Source organism: Mizuhopecten yessoensis, unplaced genomic scaffold (genome assembly GCF_002113885.1).
Source record: "Mizuhopecten yessoensis strain PY_sf001 unplaced genomic scaffold, ASM211388v2 scaffold716359, whole genome shotgun sequence".
Lineage (NCBI taxonomy): Eukaryota > Metazoa > Mollusca > Bivalvia > Pectinida > Pectinidae > Mizuhopecten > Mizuhopecten yessoensis.
Genome location: NW_018480077.1, coordinates 242,748 through 255,530, shown reverse-complemented (window position 1 = coordinate 255,530; position 12,783 = coordinate 242,748). Strand labels below are relative to the sequence as shown.

At 35.3% G+C, this 12,783-nt stretch overlaps 1 protein-coding gene across 1 annotated transcript; it reads right to left on the bottom strand.

Annotated features, from left to right (window-relative positions):
• Positions 1 to 802: 802 nt before the first annotated feature.
• LOC110443753 (arrestin domain-containing protein 17-like) lies at positions 803 to 12,717 on the bottom strand. The gene is made up of 8 exons (XM_021488142.1): positions 12,609 to 12,717; positions 9,992 to 10,251; positions 8,421 to 8,543; positions 6,425 to 6,648; positions 4,092 to 4,274; positions 2,877 to 3,086; positions 1,578 to 1,758; positions 803 to 1,196 (listed from the first exon to the last, which is right to left on the bottom strand). The coding sequence occupies exons 2-8, from the start codon at positions 10,104 to 10,106 to the stop codon at positions 1,003 to 1,005; spliced, it is 1,230 nt and encodes a 409-aa protein (XP_021343817.1). The 5' UTR covers positions 10,107 to 10,251; positions 12,609 to 12,717; the 3' UTR covers positions 803 to 1,002.
• Positions 12,718 to 12,783: the final 66 nt, after the last annotated feature.

Below are 12,783 nucleotides of genomic sequence, written 5' to 3'. Positions count from 1 at the left end.
TTTGTTAGCATTTCTGCTGACCTACAACAAATATAGGGGAGCTTGGTACCATGCATGAGCTTATTATTGCAAGATGATATTAAAACTGGTATGCAATTTGGTTTGGGAAAAAAAAGAATTTTGTATGAGGAGGCCCATGATTACCTGAGTTGAAAAATAATTGTAATTTGTTGTGATAAGACAAAAACATATAGAACATAGACTCCAAATCAAGTATTTTAACCTGGAATTCCCAACAAAATTATGTCTGGGAGTGACCAATATGTAGCTGGTAACTGTCAAAAGTCAGATGTCTTCTCCAATCTCAAGTGTTCAGTCTGATGATCCTTGAGAAAAATAACTTTGTTCAAACCATTTCAATTCTTTTTGTAAGTGTCTCAATTTCCATACAATTTAACAGCTATCACTTCATAATAACAATTCCGACCCACAGAAAAATAAATAAAATAAACCCAAGAATTTTCTTACCCTATAAGTTTTTTTAAATTTTAGCACATTTCACCCCTTTTGGTCATGCACTTGGGCTTCCAGAGGGTGATATTCATTAATTCACATATTTTACTTGTCTTTGTCCATGGAAGCTTCCTGCCAAATTGTATTGGAATATGTTCCATGAATTTTTAGAAGTCCATCATGTGAAATGGTCATGGACAGCAATGGGCGATCATGGACAAAAGTTAACAGTTAACACAATTCCGTCTTTGCGTATTGCAGAGTTATCTTCTCTTGGGAGCAGGTATTGATTGTTACGTGACTTGTTTGTGAGAGAAACGTCATCAATTTTTGAGAAAACGACGTAATTTTCTCACACAGACCAATGACGAAACAATCAATACCTGTTCCCAAGAGAAGATAACTCTGCAATACGCAAAGTCGCAATAGGCCACATGAGACTTTGTCTCCGGTGACTTAATTCCAATACACTTTCCACAACAGTTTATAATGAAGGACACAATATCGAGGCCTATGTGACATTAATATTACACAGACGTGAAAGCTTTGTTAATCGCCATAGGCAGGAGGGGCCATCCGTGGTACGGTGGCTTGTGCACCTCCGTATGTTTGGTTGCTATGACGACTCCAATCGTAGTACGGGTATGCAGGTGCCCATGAACTTTCTCCCCCTGTATGTTCATCATCGTTTTCATCCTGAATAGTCACACGGCCAAATACACACTCAGCATATGAGGGAGGAGCTGCAACGGAATTAGAAAATATTTAAAATACACTTACACGTGTAAAGACCAAAGATGATGACAGGACTGAACATCACATGTAACAAAGAATGCAAAGTATGATCTAAACTGTTACAGTTAAATGTAACGCACAGCCTGACCTGATCTTCATCAAGGACTTGTATCCTTCACCATGATATTGGTAGAGACCTCTAATTGAACCCTAAATCTACACTATGTAGAAACACAGGGGGAAAGTTCAAAGTTGAGCAAATTTGTGCATAATCTTTAACTTCCAAATCTTGACAAAGGACCTGTCAAACCTGAGACTGAGTGAGGATCTCTGAAACATGACAAATTAAAACACCTATGAATCAATGATCTTGAAGAAGGATTACGTACGCTCATCTGGTGCAGTGTATGCAGGTGGTTGCATGCTTGGGTCAGGGCCTATTGAGGAGAATTCAGTGTCTGGAGCTGAAGGAACTGTAGGTGGTGTGTAAGCAGGCATCCTAGCTGGAATTGTCCCAATTATGATGCCTTGCACAAGTTTCAGTGTTGACCAGCCACATGGTACCTTCAGCTGGAAAAACCAAGGGAAGTATTTCTGAACAAAAACAGGACCTACCACAACACAGTCTAGTTAGGAGTAATCTATAAACTAGAACATGCATTAAAATATATCAACCTTTCCTTTCCCATGACCTTGACCTTTGGAATATGTAATGTTCCTGTGTGCACCACATCACCTATATAGTGTATGCCGGGAAATTTTTCACTGTAGTTGAACTTTTGCCTTTTTCACCCTCTGTAATGAACCAATTGATCATGACAGCATATATGAGAACTTTGTATACAGCGTATACAGAAGAAATCACATGTGAAGGGCAAAGTTCAGACACTAGAAAAATTAGAATTTTACCGCTGAAGAGTGAAAATTTGATTTGACAAAAATATCTAGCTATACCGTAAAAATAATACACCTATCTTTGAGGTTTCATAAAAAATATCAAGTAATTTAGCAGATATTGCTCAGATCCAGACCAACATTTGTTATAATATTTTGACATTTGGCCCCTTTTATGAACCTTGACCATAAGAATATGAACCTGTAGGTGGTATAAGGTGTAGTATCTCTGGTGACAGTGAATCCATCTACAAAGTTTGGTAAAAATATTATGAAATTTATAGATGGACAAACATCAGGACTTCACATTTGACCTTTTACTATAACCTTGACCCACTTTCACATGTATTTATAAATATATACATAAATGTGTAATAAGCAGAGATTATGAGTTTTATTTTTTGTCCATTGGTATTACCTCATTATTAATTATTTGGGCTGCAAGTTTCTTACCATATTTGTTCTAACCCTTTCACCACTGTACACCATAATGGACTTATCCAGATCAATGTATGGTAGGGTTAAATTAAAGTTACATAAGGGTGAAAGGGTTAATTAAAGCTCATGTTGAAGTAAATCCCTTTCAATATTTTTTTTAATCTAAATATGGTAGATAGTCATCCAGCAATAGAGAAATATTTTGTCAATATTAAAACATCAAACTCACTATAAAACTCCACACAGCCTTTAGAAAAATTAAGGTCATATATATACACTTGTAATACAATGTAATATTATAAAAAAAATGTAATATCATATTATTGTTGTAAGTACGATAATTTGGTTAAACGCACCACAACATTGTAGATGATATCCACAATTTGACAGCCCTCCAGTTTCGATGGCGGTAAGGAGGGCACTACAGACGCCTGGTGAAAGGTCTTGGTTGCTCCTTGGGGAATAGATAGATTTCCGCTGACAAGGTTAAATGTATCCACCTTCTGATGGTAGTGGGGATTCCCCGAGGAAAACAAGCTGTCAGAGTACCCAGTGTAAGTTGCTTCCTACAAAAATATCATTTTCCCATAAAACACCATTTTGTTTGCACTGTTGAGAATACAATACTGGCTTTTTCAGATCCAAAGTGCACTTTGGCCAAGGCACATGATATCAATTTGGAATTACACTGTAAAAAATTAACACATTTTAATTTTAATGGGTAAAAGACGAAAGAGATGTTTACCAGGTAGTTGTTCCATAGCAACTGAGTTTGGTGATAGATTTTTTTTAAAATGAGCCCAGCAACCGAATCATACACTGGTTTTCTAATACTTATTAAGTACTAGAAACAGATTTCTTCACAGTCTATACCTTGTCTCTAAACAAACAGAGCTCTACATGCCATTCATTATTAACTCATTCACCCCTGCATATCTAAACTGGACTTGCACCAATCTTTGATTTGGTAAGGTTTAAATATGACTTTAGGGGTGAATGGGTTAAAATAAGCTGCCCTAGTTGCTAAAAGATGTCGAAAATAAAACGGTTGAAATCAGTTTTCTCTTAAATGTAATTGTCAAAATTTGACCTGGGTTTTTTTTTCAATATTTTGCTGAAAAGTGAAACAATTTCTAGCTATATAATGCCTCTGAGGCGCAGAGTTTTATTTTCCTGACATTTTATGGAGGCATGGTAGTCTAGTGGTAGGACGCCTGGCTCGATCATGACCAAAGGGTTAATTTGCGGGTTCGAGTCATGGCACGGCACTGTGTTGTATCTTTAAGCAAGATACTTTACTCTGCTTGTTCCAGTACTAGTCTACTCAGCTGTAAATGAGTATGTGGTTGGGCAGTGCTAGAATTGTAGAATGCTAGCTGTGAGTGCTAAAATGGCAGCACCAGCTGTATTCTCCCCAGGGAGTTGAGAAAGATATTGGTTGATTTCAAAGGCCCTATAACCATGGATAATAATTTGTGAACCGCTTTGAGACGACCTACAAACTAGGTTTGTGATAAAGCAGTATATAAGAACCTAAAACTATTATTATTATTATAAGCAGTATTTCTGACCTGTCGGAGTTCCAAGCTGAGGAAGGAGATGGTATTTTCACTGTTATTCTCCACTTCAATGTCATAAACAAGATGTTCCCCTGGAACATAGCCCCTCTTGTTGATTCCCAAGGTCACCTTGACCTTGCCTTCTTCACAACAACAGCCCTGGATAGTTTCCTGTTCTACCAACCTCTCAGGCATCTTTCGAAAATAACATCATTATACAATGAAATAAACAGTAATGTGCAGTAAACCTATATATACAGTCACCATATAGTATATATCCAGGGAAGTATTGGAATGGGTGGTCGGGTGGTGCAGTGGATAGCGCACTTGCCTTTCCCTGGGTACTCCAGTTTCATCCCACATTTAAAGACCCTACACACGCTTACATCCAGGCCAACAAGAGTGATTAATATAAGTTGAAATAACTTGTTCCATAATTGTTGTAAAATAAATAAGATTACAAAAAAAAAATGTATCAGAATTAAAACAGGACTTAATTATACATGTATATTGAGGAAGACATTTACAGGAGTTAATTTTACAGAAAATGTATTAAGTGAAGGGCTAGGTGTATGCTTATATTATAGCAGACATCAACTGAAATTCAGGTGCCATTCTCAATCATGATAATGGATATCAAACTATGTTCATTTGAATATAGGTTCATCATGGGAAGGCAGTGCGTCGTACCATAAATGAGGTCACTATGAGCTCATTTTGACCTTTGACATTGACCTAAAGTAATAAAATTCAGTGTTATATAGTTTCTGAGGCTTATCACAACCACTGTTGGCCTCTAACTTTGTAGATAATCGGGGAGCTGAAGTATCCATGAAACCCATGTTTTAAGTTAGATTTAGGTTTAAAAGGATTTATTACCAGGTATGTTTTGACCCAGCTAGCAAGATGCAATTTCCATTGATACATTTTCTGATGCTTTAATTATATCAAAATGTCATAATTACCAAAAAATAAAATCTTATTTTTTTCTGAATGTCAGCTTTACCTCAAAACTCTGGGTTTGGGACCTGTTTCTTTCTGGGACTTTTGAGTCTTAAAGAAATGTGTCTGAATATATTGCATTAGAGACTTATATATTGTAATATATTATAACATGATTTTCTAATCTTAATACCACTTAAAATATTCAAAAATTTATTTTCCTGTAATCCATCAGAAACAAGATGTGTTACTAAACAGCAGTGTGTGCTTCCAAGACATAACATCAAGTGATCAGAATATCGTCAACTGTTCACAAGTAATCATCTAGAATTATTTAACACTTGTCCTCAAACTGTGACATTGACCTGGACAGAACAAGAATTAGATTGGTATGCAATATACAATGACTATCCATATAGCTTTGTCGATAAAAATTCAGTCCTTCAATAGTTGTTGCCTAGGAGAATCCTGCAATGATCCCAGTGTACAATTGGTTTTTGACATTTTGGAACAGACATTCTGTCTTTGCGTATTGCAGAGTTACCTTCTCTTGGGAGCAGGTATTGATTGTTACGTCATTGGTTTGTGCGAGAAAATTACGTCGTTTTCTCAAAAATTGATGACGTTACTCTCACAAACAAGTGACGTAACAATCAATACCTGCTCTCAAGAGAAGATAACTCTGCAATACGCAAAGACGGAATAGGAGTACTAGTGGAGCCATTCCATCAAGATTTCATTTATTTGCTTCCCGCGCATTATAACCATTTGACCTATCATTTTCTGTGACTTTAATTAGAAGGTGAAAATGAATGATAGTTGAATGCAAAATAGTTGGGCCAGCTATGATGAATCCATCTTTGATTTTGTTTTCCAACTTATTCCTGATCAGATAAATGGTTCCTACACCACTATGACCAGTATTTAACATTTGATCCTTGCTGTGATGTTGACATTTGGGATGTTTTTCTTGTACGTGACCTACTGTCTAGGGGTGAAATATCTATGTATGAAGGTGTTTTTTTTATTGTAGTTTAAAGGTTATCTTCTGTACAATCACAATCAATAAGAAAATTTAACCTTTGATCTCTTGCTGTAAACCTCGCTAGCTAATAGGGTATGAATATGTCAGTGGTACATTGTATGTGTCACTATTTTATCATAATGCAAATATTTATGAATTTGCTATAAAAAATATAAAGCTGACCTTAGCTATAACAGTGTTCCCAGAAACCCCGAAATGAGGGTTGTTCATCCCCTAAACAGTTGGTTACACCCCCAGTTTTCAAGAATTGCTAGCTGACATAGTTAAGAACTAGGGGTTCAGAATCTTGAAAATGTATCAAATATACCCCAAAATTAAAAATCAGTTGGAACACTGTATAAACACGAACTCTACTTACCAGGATATTAGGTATGGTGTTGAGATCCAAATGACGAATGACAGTAAACGCTCTCTTTGTACTCTCATCGAATTTCCAGGGCCGGTCGATATTGGCCTTACATGTGTACCGGACGTAACCACGGCGACCCTCAAAGGAGGATGGTATTGTTGATGGGAGGGGGAGCGTGAAGGGGTAAACATGGTGTCCCGCAGGATGTTCTATCACATTATCTGCACTCTGACCTACAAAACAAAAAATGTTAATATGTAGTTTGACCAGTATTTCTTTATTTGCTTTTTATCTTCATCATTATTCTCCAAATGAAAGATTTATTAAGCTGTTTTGGGGTTTTTTTTGGAGGTGGGTGTTTGCTCTTTTTTAATTGATTTAATTATTATTAATTTTTTATATTTTCTTTTTTTTATATTTTATAAACTGACCCATTGAAAGTAGACATTTTTCAAGAGTCAGTGATCATGTACAGTCAAATCTCTTTAGTCAGGGCTTCTTTAGTCTTGAAATATCACAATACAGATATCCAGTTTTTGGAACAAATTTTCCAAATCAGTAAAAATGATCAATAAACTCAAAAACTTGTTCCAAATCTGACAGACTACTCCTAGGATTAGTTAGTCACTTCCCTCACATTTAACCTGGGTATTAAAGTTAACAGCCAAATTATCACAGATGTGGCTCACATGTGCAACCAGACACAATTCTTTGTTTACAACCATATGTGTTCCATTACATCCATTCATCAAATGTATATATACCAATGTTCTCTTAAAATGATAATACATGAAAGTACAATGTATGTTATAAATGAAGAGGCCCAAGAGGCTTGTACCTTCTGGAGGTGGTGAAATATACTTAATATTGAAATTATTGAAATTAGCAAGCAACTGGACAAACATATGACTCACAGTTTTTGAAACACATTTGACCACTACAAACCTGTAAGGAGGTCAAGGTCAAGGTCATTTGCCTGATTAAATCTAATAATTCATCTTCTCAGTTAGGTATACACCTGTAATTACTCTTGGCTCTTTAGTTCTTCAGAAGATATCTATTTATTAGATTTTAACGCATTTACTCTTTGACCTTAAATGTAGGTTAGTTTACTCAATTGCATAAATGTGACACTTTTCATTTAGTAAGCTGTAGACAAAATATCCAGACTCCAGGACTGGCTCTGGATCTAGATCTGTTAAAGACATTTGAAACCACGTACCCTACAGCTCTCCATCACAATATGGGCTGAACATCAGTTTGTTTGTTTGTTTGTTTATGTTTAACAGCCCATCTACAACTGTGGTCATTTAGGGCCATGGTAATTTTTTAAACAAACATGTGAGTAACCTAGATAAAATTAGATAAAATAAATATTTTTAAAAGCATTTGCATGGTATGGGTGAATAATTAAAATATGAAAGGGTTTAAAATAGTTAAAGTTACTTAGTTAATGAATATATTATATATAAAATATGTGATCATTCATGTATGTAGATAACATCAAAGAGGGTAAGGTGGATTAAAAGATATCAGAGTCTATAAAAAAGACTGGTCTTTCAAATAATTAAATACCGGTAATGCCTTTGAGTCAACGGAACTGAAAAGAGTTTTCATATTCAGGGCTCGAAAGTAAACATCACGAATTCATCTAAAATCAGAACAAATTCTATTAAAAAATGATAAACTGTAAATGGAGTCACAAGCGTGGCATGTAGGTGGATCTTCTAGTTTTAACATCAGACACCTAGGTCTATTTTTATATGCTGTTTAAAGACTTTAACACTTGTAATTTCTTTGACACCAGATGTGGGTCAAGGTATTTTAAAGTTGAATTAAACTTAACTGCCCTTTATCCCAGCAATCTATCAAATATCATGACTCTGGGCTTTACAGTTCTGCAGAAGCAGCCATTTAAAGGAAAACTTTATGACAGTGAAAGGCAGATCATATAAACATCACCATCACATTCACTTTGTTTTAGCTAAAATGAGTCAATAATTACCAGATCCAAACACGAGAATAGTATGGTTGAGATAATTTTCATGGCCTCTGTATTTGGTGGTGTGCTTCCCTGACCGAACATCCCAATAGGACTTTCCTTTCCCTTCAAAGTAAATTGTGATTCCTGCAAAAAAAAGGTGATAAATTAAATGATGAGAAAAACCATGTTTGTTTATTTGATATTGTTTTACCATTCATCAACATTTTAAGATTTATATTCTTGAAACTCTTTTAATTATCTATTTTTTTTCCAAATTTGTCCATATTACAGGAGGATATAGGTTACTAGAAGATAGTGATTTTAATATCAGACAAGGTACTAAATACCTTTTTTAACTATAGTTTGTTTATTCATCTTGGGATATATATGTCTTTGTAATAGTTAAAGGTCAAATAATCTCACTCTTCGCAGAAAAATGATATTACTCTCTACAGAAGGTTGGGTTTGCACTCAAAGAAGTGGTGTCAATTTCCACTCAAAACAAAATACATCCAAGGGCAAGGTCACAATTATGTCAAAGATCTAACGATTAGCAGTATTATTTTGACAACAGTACCAGTCTGTGTATCAAACAAATATCACCCAGGGAGAAAACACCAAAAGGAAAAGTATACGAGGCCCAGAAGGACCTGTATCGCTCACCCGTTTATTTTGTTACTTGGAATTGTTGGCCAAATGATGTGATGTTAGGTTGATTGGATGTTCAGAAGCGGTCGCAGGTTTACAGTTATTTGACCCCTGTGACCTTGAAAGTGTATGTAGGGCAAGGGCATATTCATCTGCAAATGTTGTTGAACTCAAACACAGGATGCTGGTGGGGGGAATAGGAGCAGGACTCGACACGCATCGGATATTCAGAAATGTGTTGAAGAGTTTTGTTTGTTGTTATTTGTTTATTGTTTTACCAACAGCTAAGGTCATATAAGGATGGTGTCCAAGAATGATAAGGCCACTGACGGATTCTTTTAAATTGCCACCATAGTGAGATGCCAGAACCTGGACATGGTAGCAATGATACCATAACTGTTTACATTATACTGACATCGATCCAACCAGTATTAGTTTTGACCACCATCCATTCAAAGGTGAAAGTCTTTGTCTCTGGCGCCAAGCCCTTTTTTACCAAAGGGCTCCATCATAGGATGCTATTGGCCAAATATCATGACTCTAGGCCTTTCGAATCTTCAGAAGAAATCGTTTGAATGTTTTGACCTATTTGACCCCTGTGACCTTGAAAGTAAATCAAGGTCATTTTCATTAGCAAACTTTGATGGGCTCCATTATAGGATGGTTCTGGCCAAATATCATGACTCTAGGCCTTTCAGATCTTCAGGAGACGACGACGACGGACGCCGCGCCATGGCAGTCCCAATTATATTAAAGGGTGCAGTAGATCATTGTGGTCTCTCAAAAATTATCCAAGTACATGTATAAGAAACCACAAAAAAACTAGTACATATTCCTCACTGCCATACACAGATCCTAATTATTTATTATGTTTATAACAAAGCCCAAGAGAGTAATAAAGGTATAGTAAAAACATACTACTTTTTTAAAGACAACATCCTTACTTCTCATCTTCATTGGTCTTTCCAAATTTATGATGATTTGTCCGATGATTTCACTTCCAGCATCAAAAACCCCCAGCTGGCTCTCAAACTTGATGTCAAAGAGTGTAAGTTTCATGGCTGATGTCAAGTTTTTAGGTACAAGGTCCAAACTTTCAGGTTCAGTCTCTAGCCTTTCAGAAATACACTTGGACAGCAACTGCTTGTTACTTAATTTACAAGATCATTATGGCACCAGGATAGTGTTTCAATTTAGACATTACCTGGAACAGTAACAAAATTAAAACATTACTGTAAGAAGACAGTTTGATAAGTTTTTTTTCTAATAACAAGGAGAGGTTCCATGCATTGGGTTACTTATTTGCTTTTCAACTGTAACAGCTAAGGAATATGAAGGGAAAATACTGCCTTACTGGCAAGGTAGCTATTCCAGTGATGCGGTATAACCCGGGGACCAGCTCACTAGTTCAGCAATGTCGAACTTGATCTGTAGTTAGATGGTTTATCACCCGCACGTTACACAGTTATTAGGGAGTGGTGTGTGGTGCCTTGGAATTTGATACAATTGTGGCTCCTTACGGCTGGAGGCTATCACCAAGTATTATATGAGTATACATATTACCTGCATGATCCCTCATCATCTTTTATTGAAACATAAAGTATGCTTACATCTGTCACTTTGTCAGGGGCAATTATTTCATCTACTCTGTCACTTGCAGTTTCCAAATTTTAGAATTGTGGAGTGTTGAATACTGGCCCTTTGTTAATTTCTAATACCAATGTTTGTCAGGAACTACTTTCCCATTTCTACTACTGAATACCAGAAAACTTTCACCATTTAACCCATAAAATAAATGTTGTATATTATTATTATTAATGATAAACTTTCCCGCGTTACGGAGGGAGAAATAGGCAAAAATCAAACTTATCTGTTGAGAAAATTTCTTGACATACAGTAATTAAAACCTTCCACAAACCTGATTTACATTGTTGATTTCCTGTCAAACAAACATGAAACATTTAATTTGATGTATACAACCAAATTTTTTAACATGGCTGCTTCAAAACAGTATCTACTGTCTATACTCTACACAATAACCCGAAGACCCTGTTAAAAGGTCAAATACAAGTTACCTCCCACACTAGAAATCAAATCCACGCCGTTCCAGTAAAAACATATTTGGATTGAAGTGTTGTTAAAAAGTCTTGACTTCAGGTCTGGTATTTTTATAAAACTTTCTCTATTTTCTGTACATTTTGTATGAATTGGAATGTTACTTTTTTGAAGTCTGAATCACAACATAATGGCACTTATATTTTGGCACTATATCTTTTCACCAGTGATACTTAGTACTGCTCGCAGCTCACAAACATACTCTTCCGAAATTTTGGGTGGCACGATTTACCCCAAAAGACCCCAAAAGCATCCAGATAAGACCACAAAAAATCACAGACGACACTTAAATAATATTCAGTTTATATCATAATGTAGTAACCTAATTTTCTGCAAACGCAAAATAGATTAAAATAATCAGAACCTTAAAAAAACAAGTACGAATTTAACACATCAAACAATAATTATCCTCTTTAGAGCAAATGCACTTATCAAATACAAAATAAACAAAGGCTACCTATGTCAACTAATGTGGAAAGAGTGAAAAGAATACCATTGTAATAGGCAAACGGTAAACTTGTTTGCAGGGGAAGTAACTCAAATATGTATTGTTAATATTAAAATTACTCGCGTCACTTTAACTATCCAATTAATGGTTAACATCATTATGTTACATAATGTCAGGTAGCAGAAATATAAATATCTATGTATATTTAATGTTTTTGTGTGTTTTTTGTGTTTTATGTGTTTGTTGGGTCTTTTTGGGCAAATTGTGCTGCCGCTAAATTTTAATACAAAGAAAATTGCTCTTTGGAAGAAATATTTAAATAAACAAGTAAAATAAGAATTTATTAATTTTTTGTCAACTGAACGAAATGTCATTTATCAAGATAGTTATCTGGTGATGGAAGTATTTTCTCATTTGCAGGCAGTGAGGGTGACATTTTTGTCTGTTGTCTGCATGGACATAATATCACTTTACATCTAACTACATATATATGTATTATCAGGCCCTTTGGATCTTTTTTTATTCCATTAGGAAATTGTAATTATTTGAATAAATCTGCTTCCGTGATTCATAAAGTGATCACCTGATTTCATTGTCAGCAAAGTTATATATTACATTCAACAAAATTAACAACGGTGTTTGAATACACCTCAATATGCAGTCTTCAGCGACAGTTTCTCTTGCGATAGTATCGGATTTCATAATATTCATCTATTTAATATAGCCATCTGATAGCTTATATTAGCTAGAGTACCCACAGGAGCCTGGAGTTCAGTCAATAATGAATAATAACAGTAATACAAAAAATACCTTATAATATGCTTAATAAATTTGTAAGCATATTATAGGTAAAAAAAAATGTATTACTGTTATCATTCATTATTGACAGAACTTCCGACTCCTGTGGGAGTTCCGGAGTAGGCAATTGTTGTGTTTACAAACGCCTCGACTCTGCTTAGTTCGTATACAATTTGAAGTTACGTGTTTAAATTACTCACTTAAACATGTAAATGAATGGTAAGTACAAATTGTCCTAATGTCTGCATAATGTTAATATAACAGCTGCTTCTGTCTGTCAGAAATGTCAGAAATCCAGTTAATGCCGGAAGTCTTTGGTACTATGGTTTCGTACACACTATTATTCGTAAAGGATCCTTCAGTTATCAGTTGAGT

Coding starts and splice junctions, on each gene's coding strand:
- LOC110443753 (XM_021488142.1), bottom strand. CDS start 10,106: ATGAAACTTACACTCTTTGACATCAAGTTTGAGAGCCAGCTGGGGGTT. Junction 4,275..6,424: donor ACACCATACCTAATATCCTG/GTAAGTAGAGTT, acceptor TATTTTCGAAAG/ATGCCTGAGAGGTTGGTAGA. Junction 3,087..4,091: donor TCAGCTTGGAACTCCGACAG/GTCAGAAATACT, acceptor ATATTTTTGTAG/GAAGCAACTTACACTGGGTA.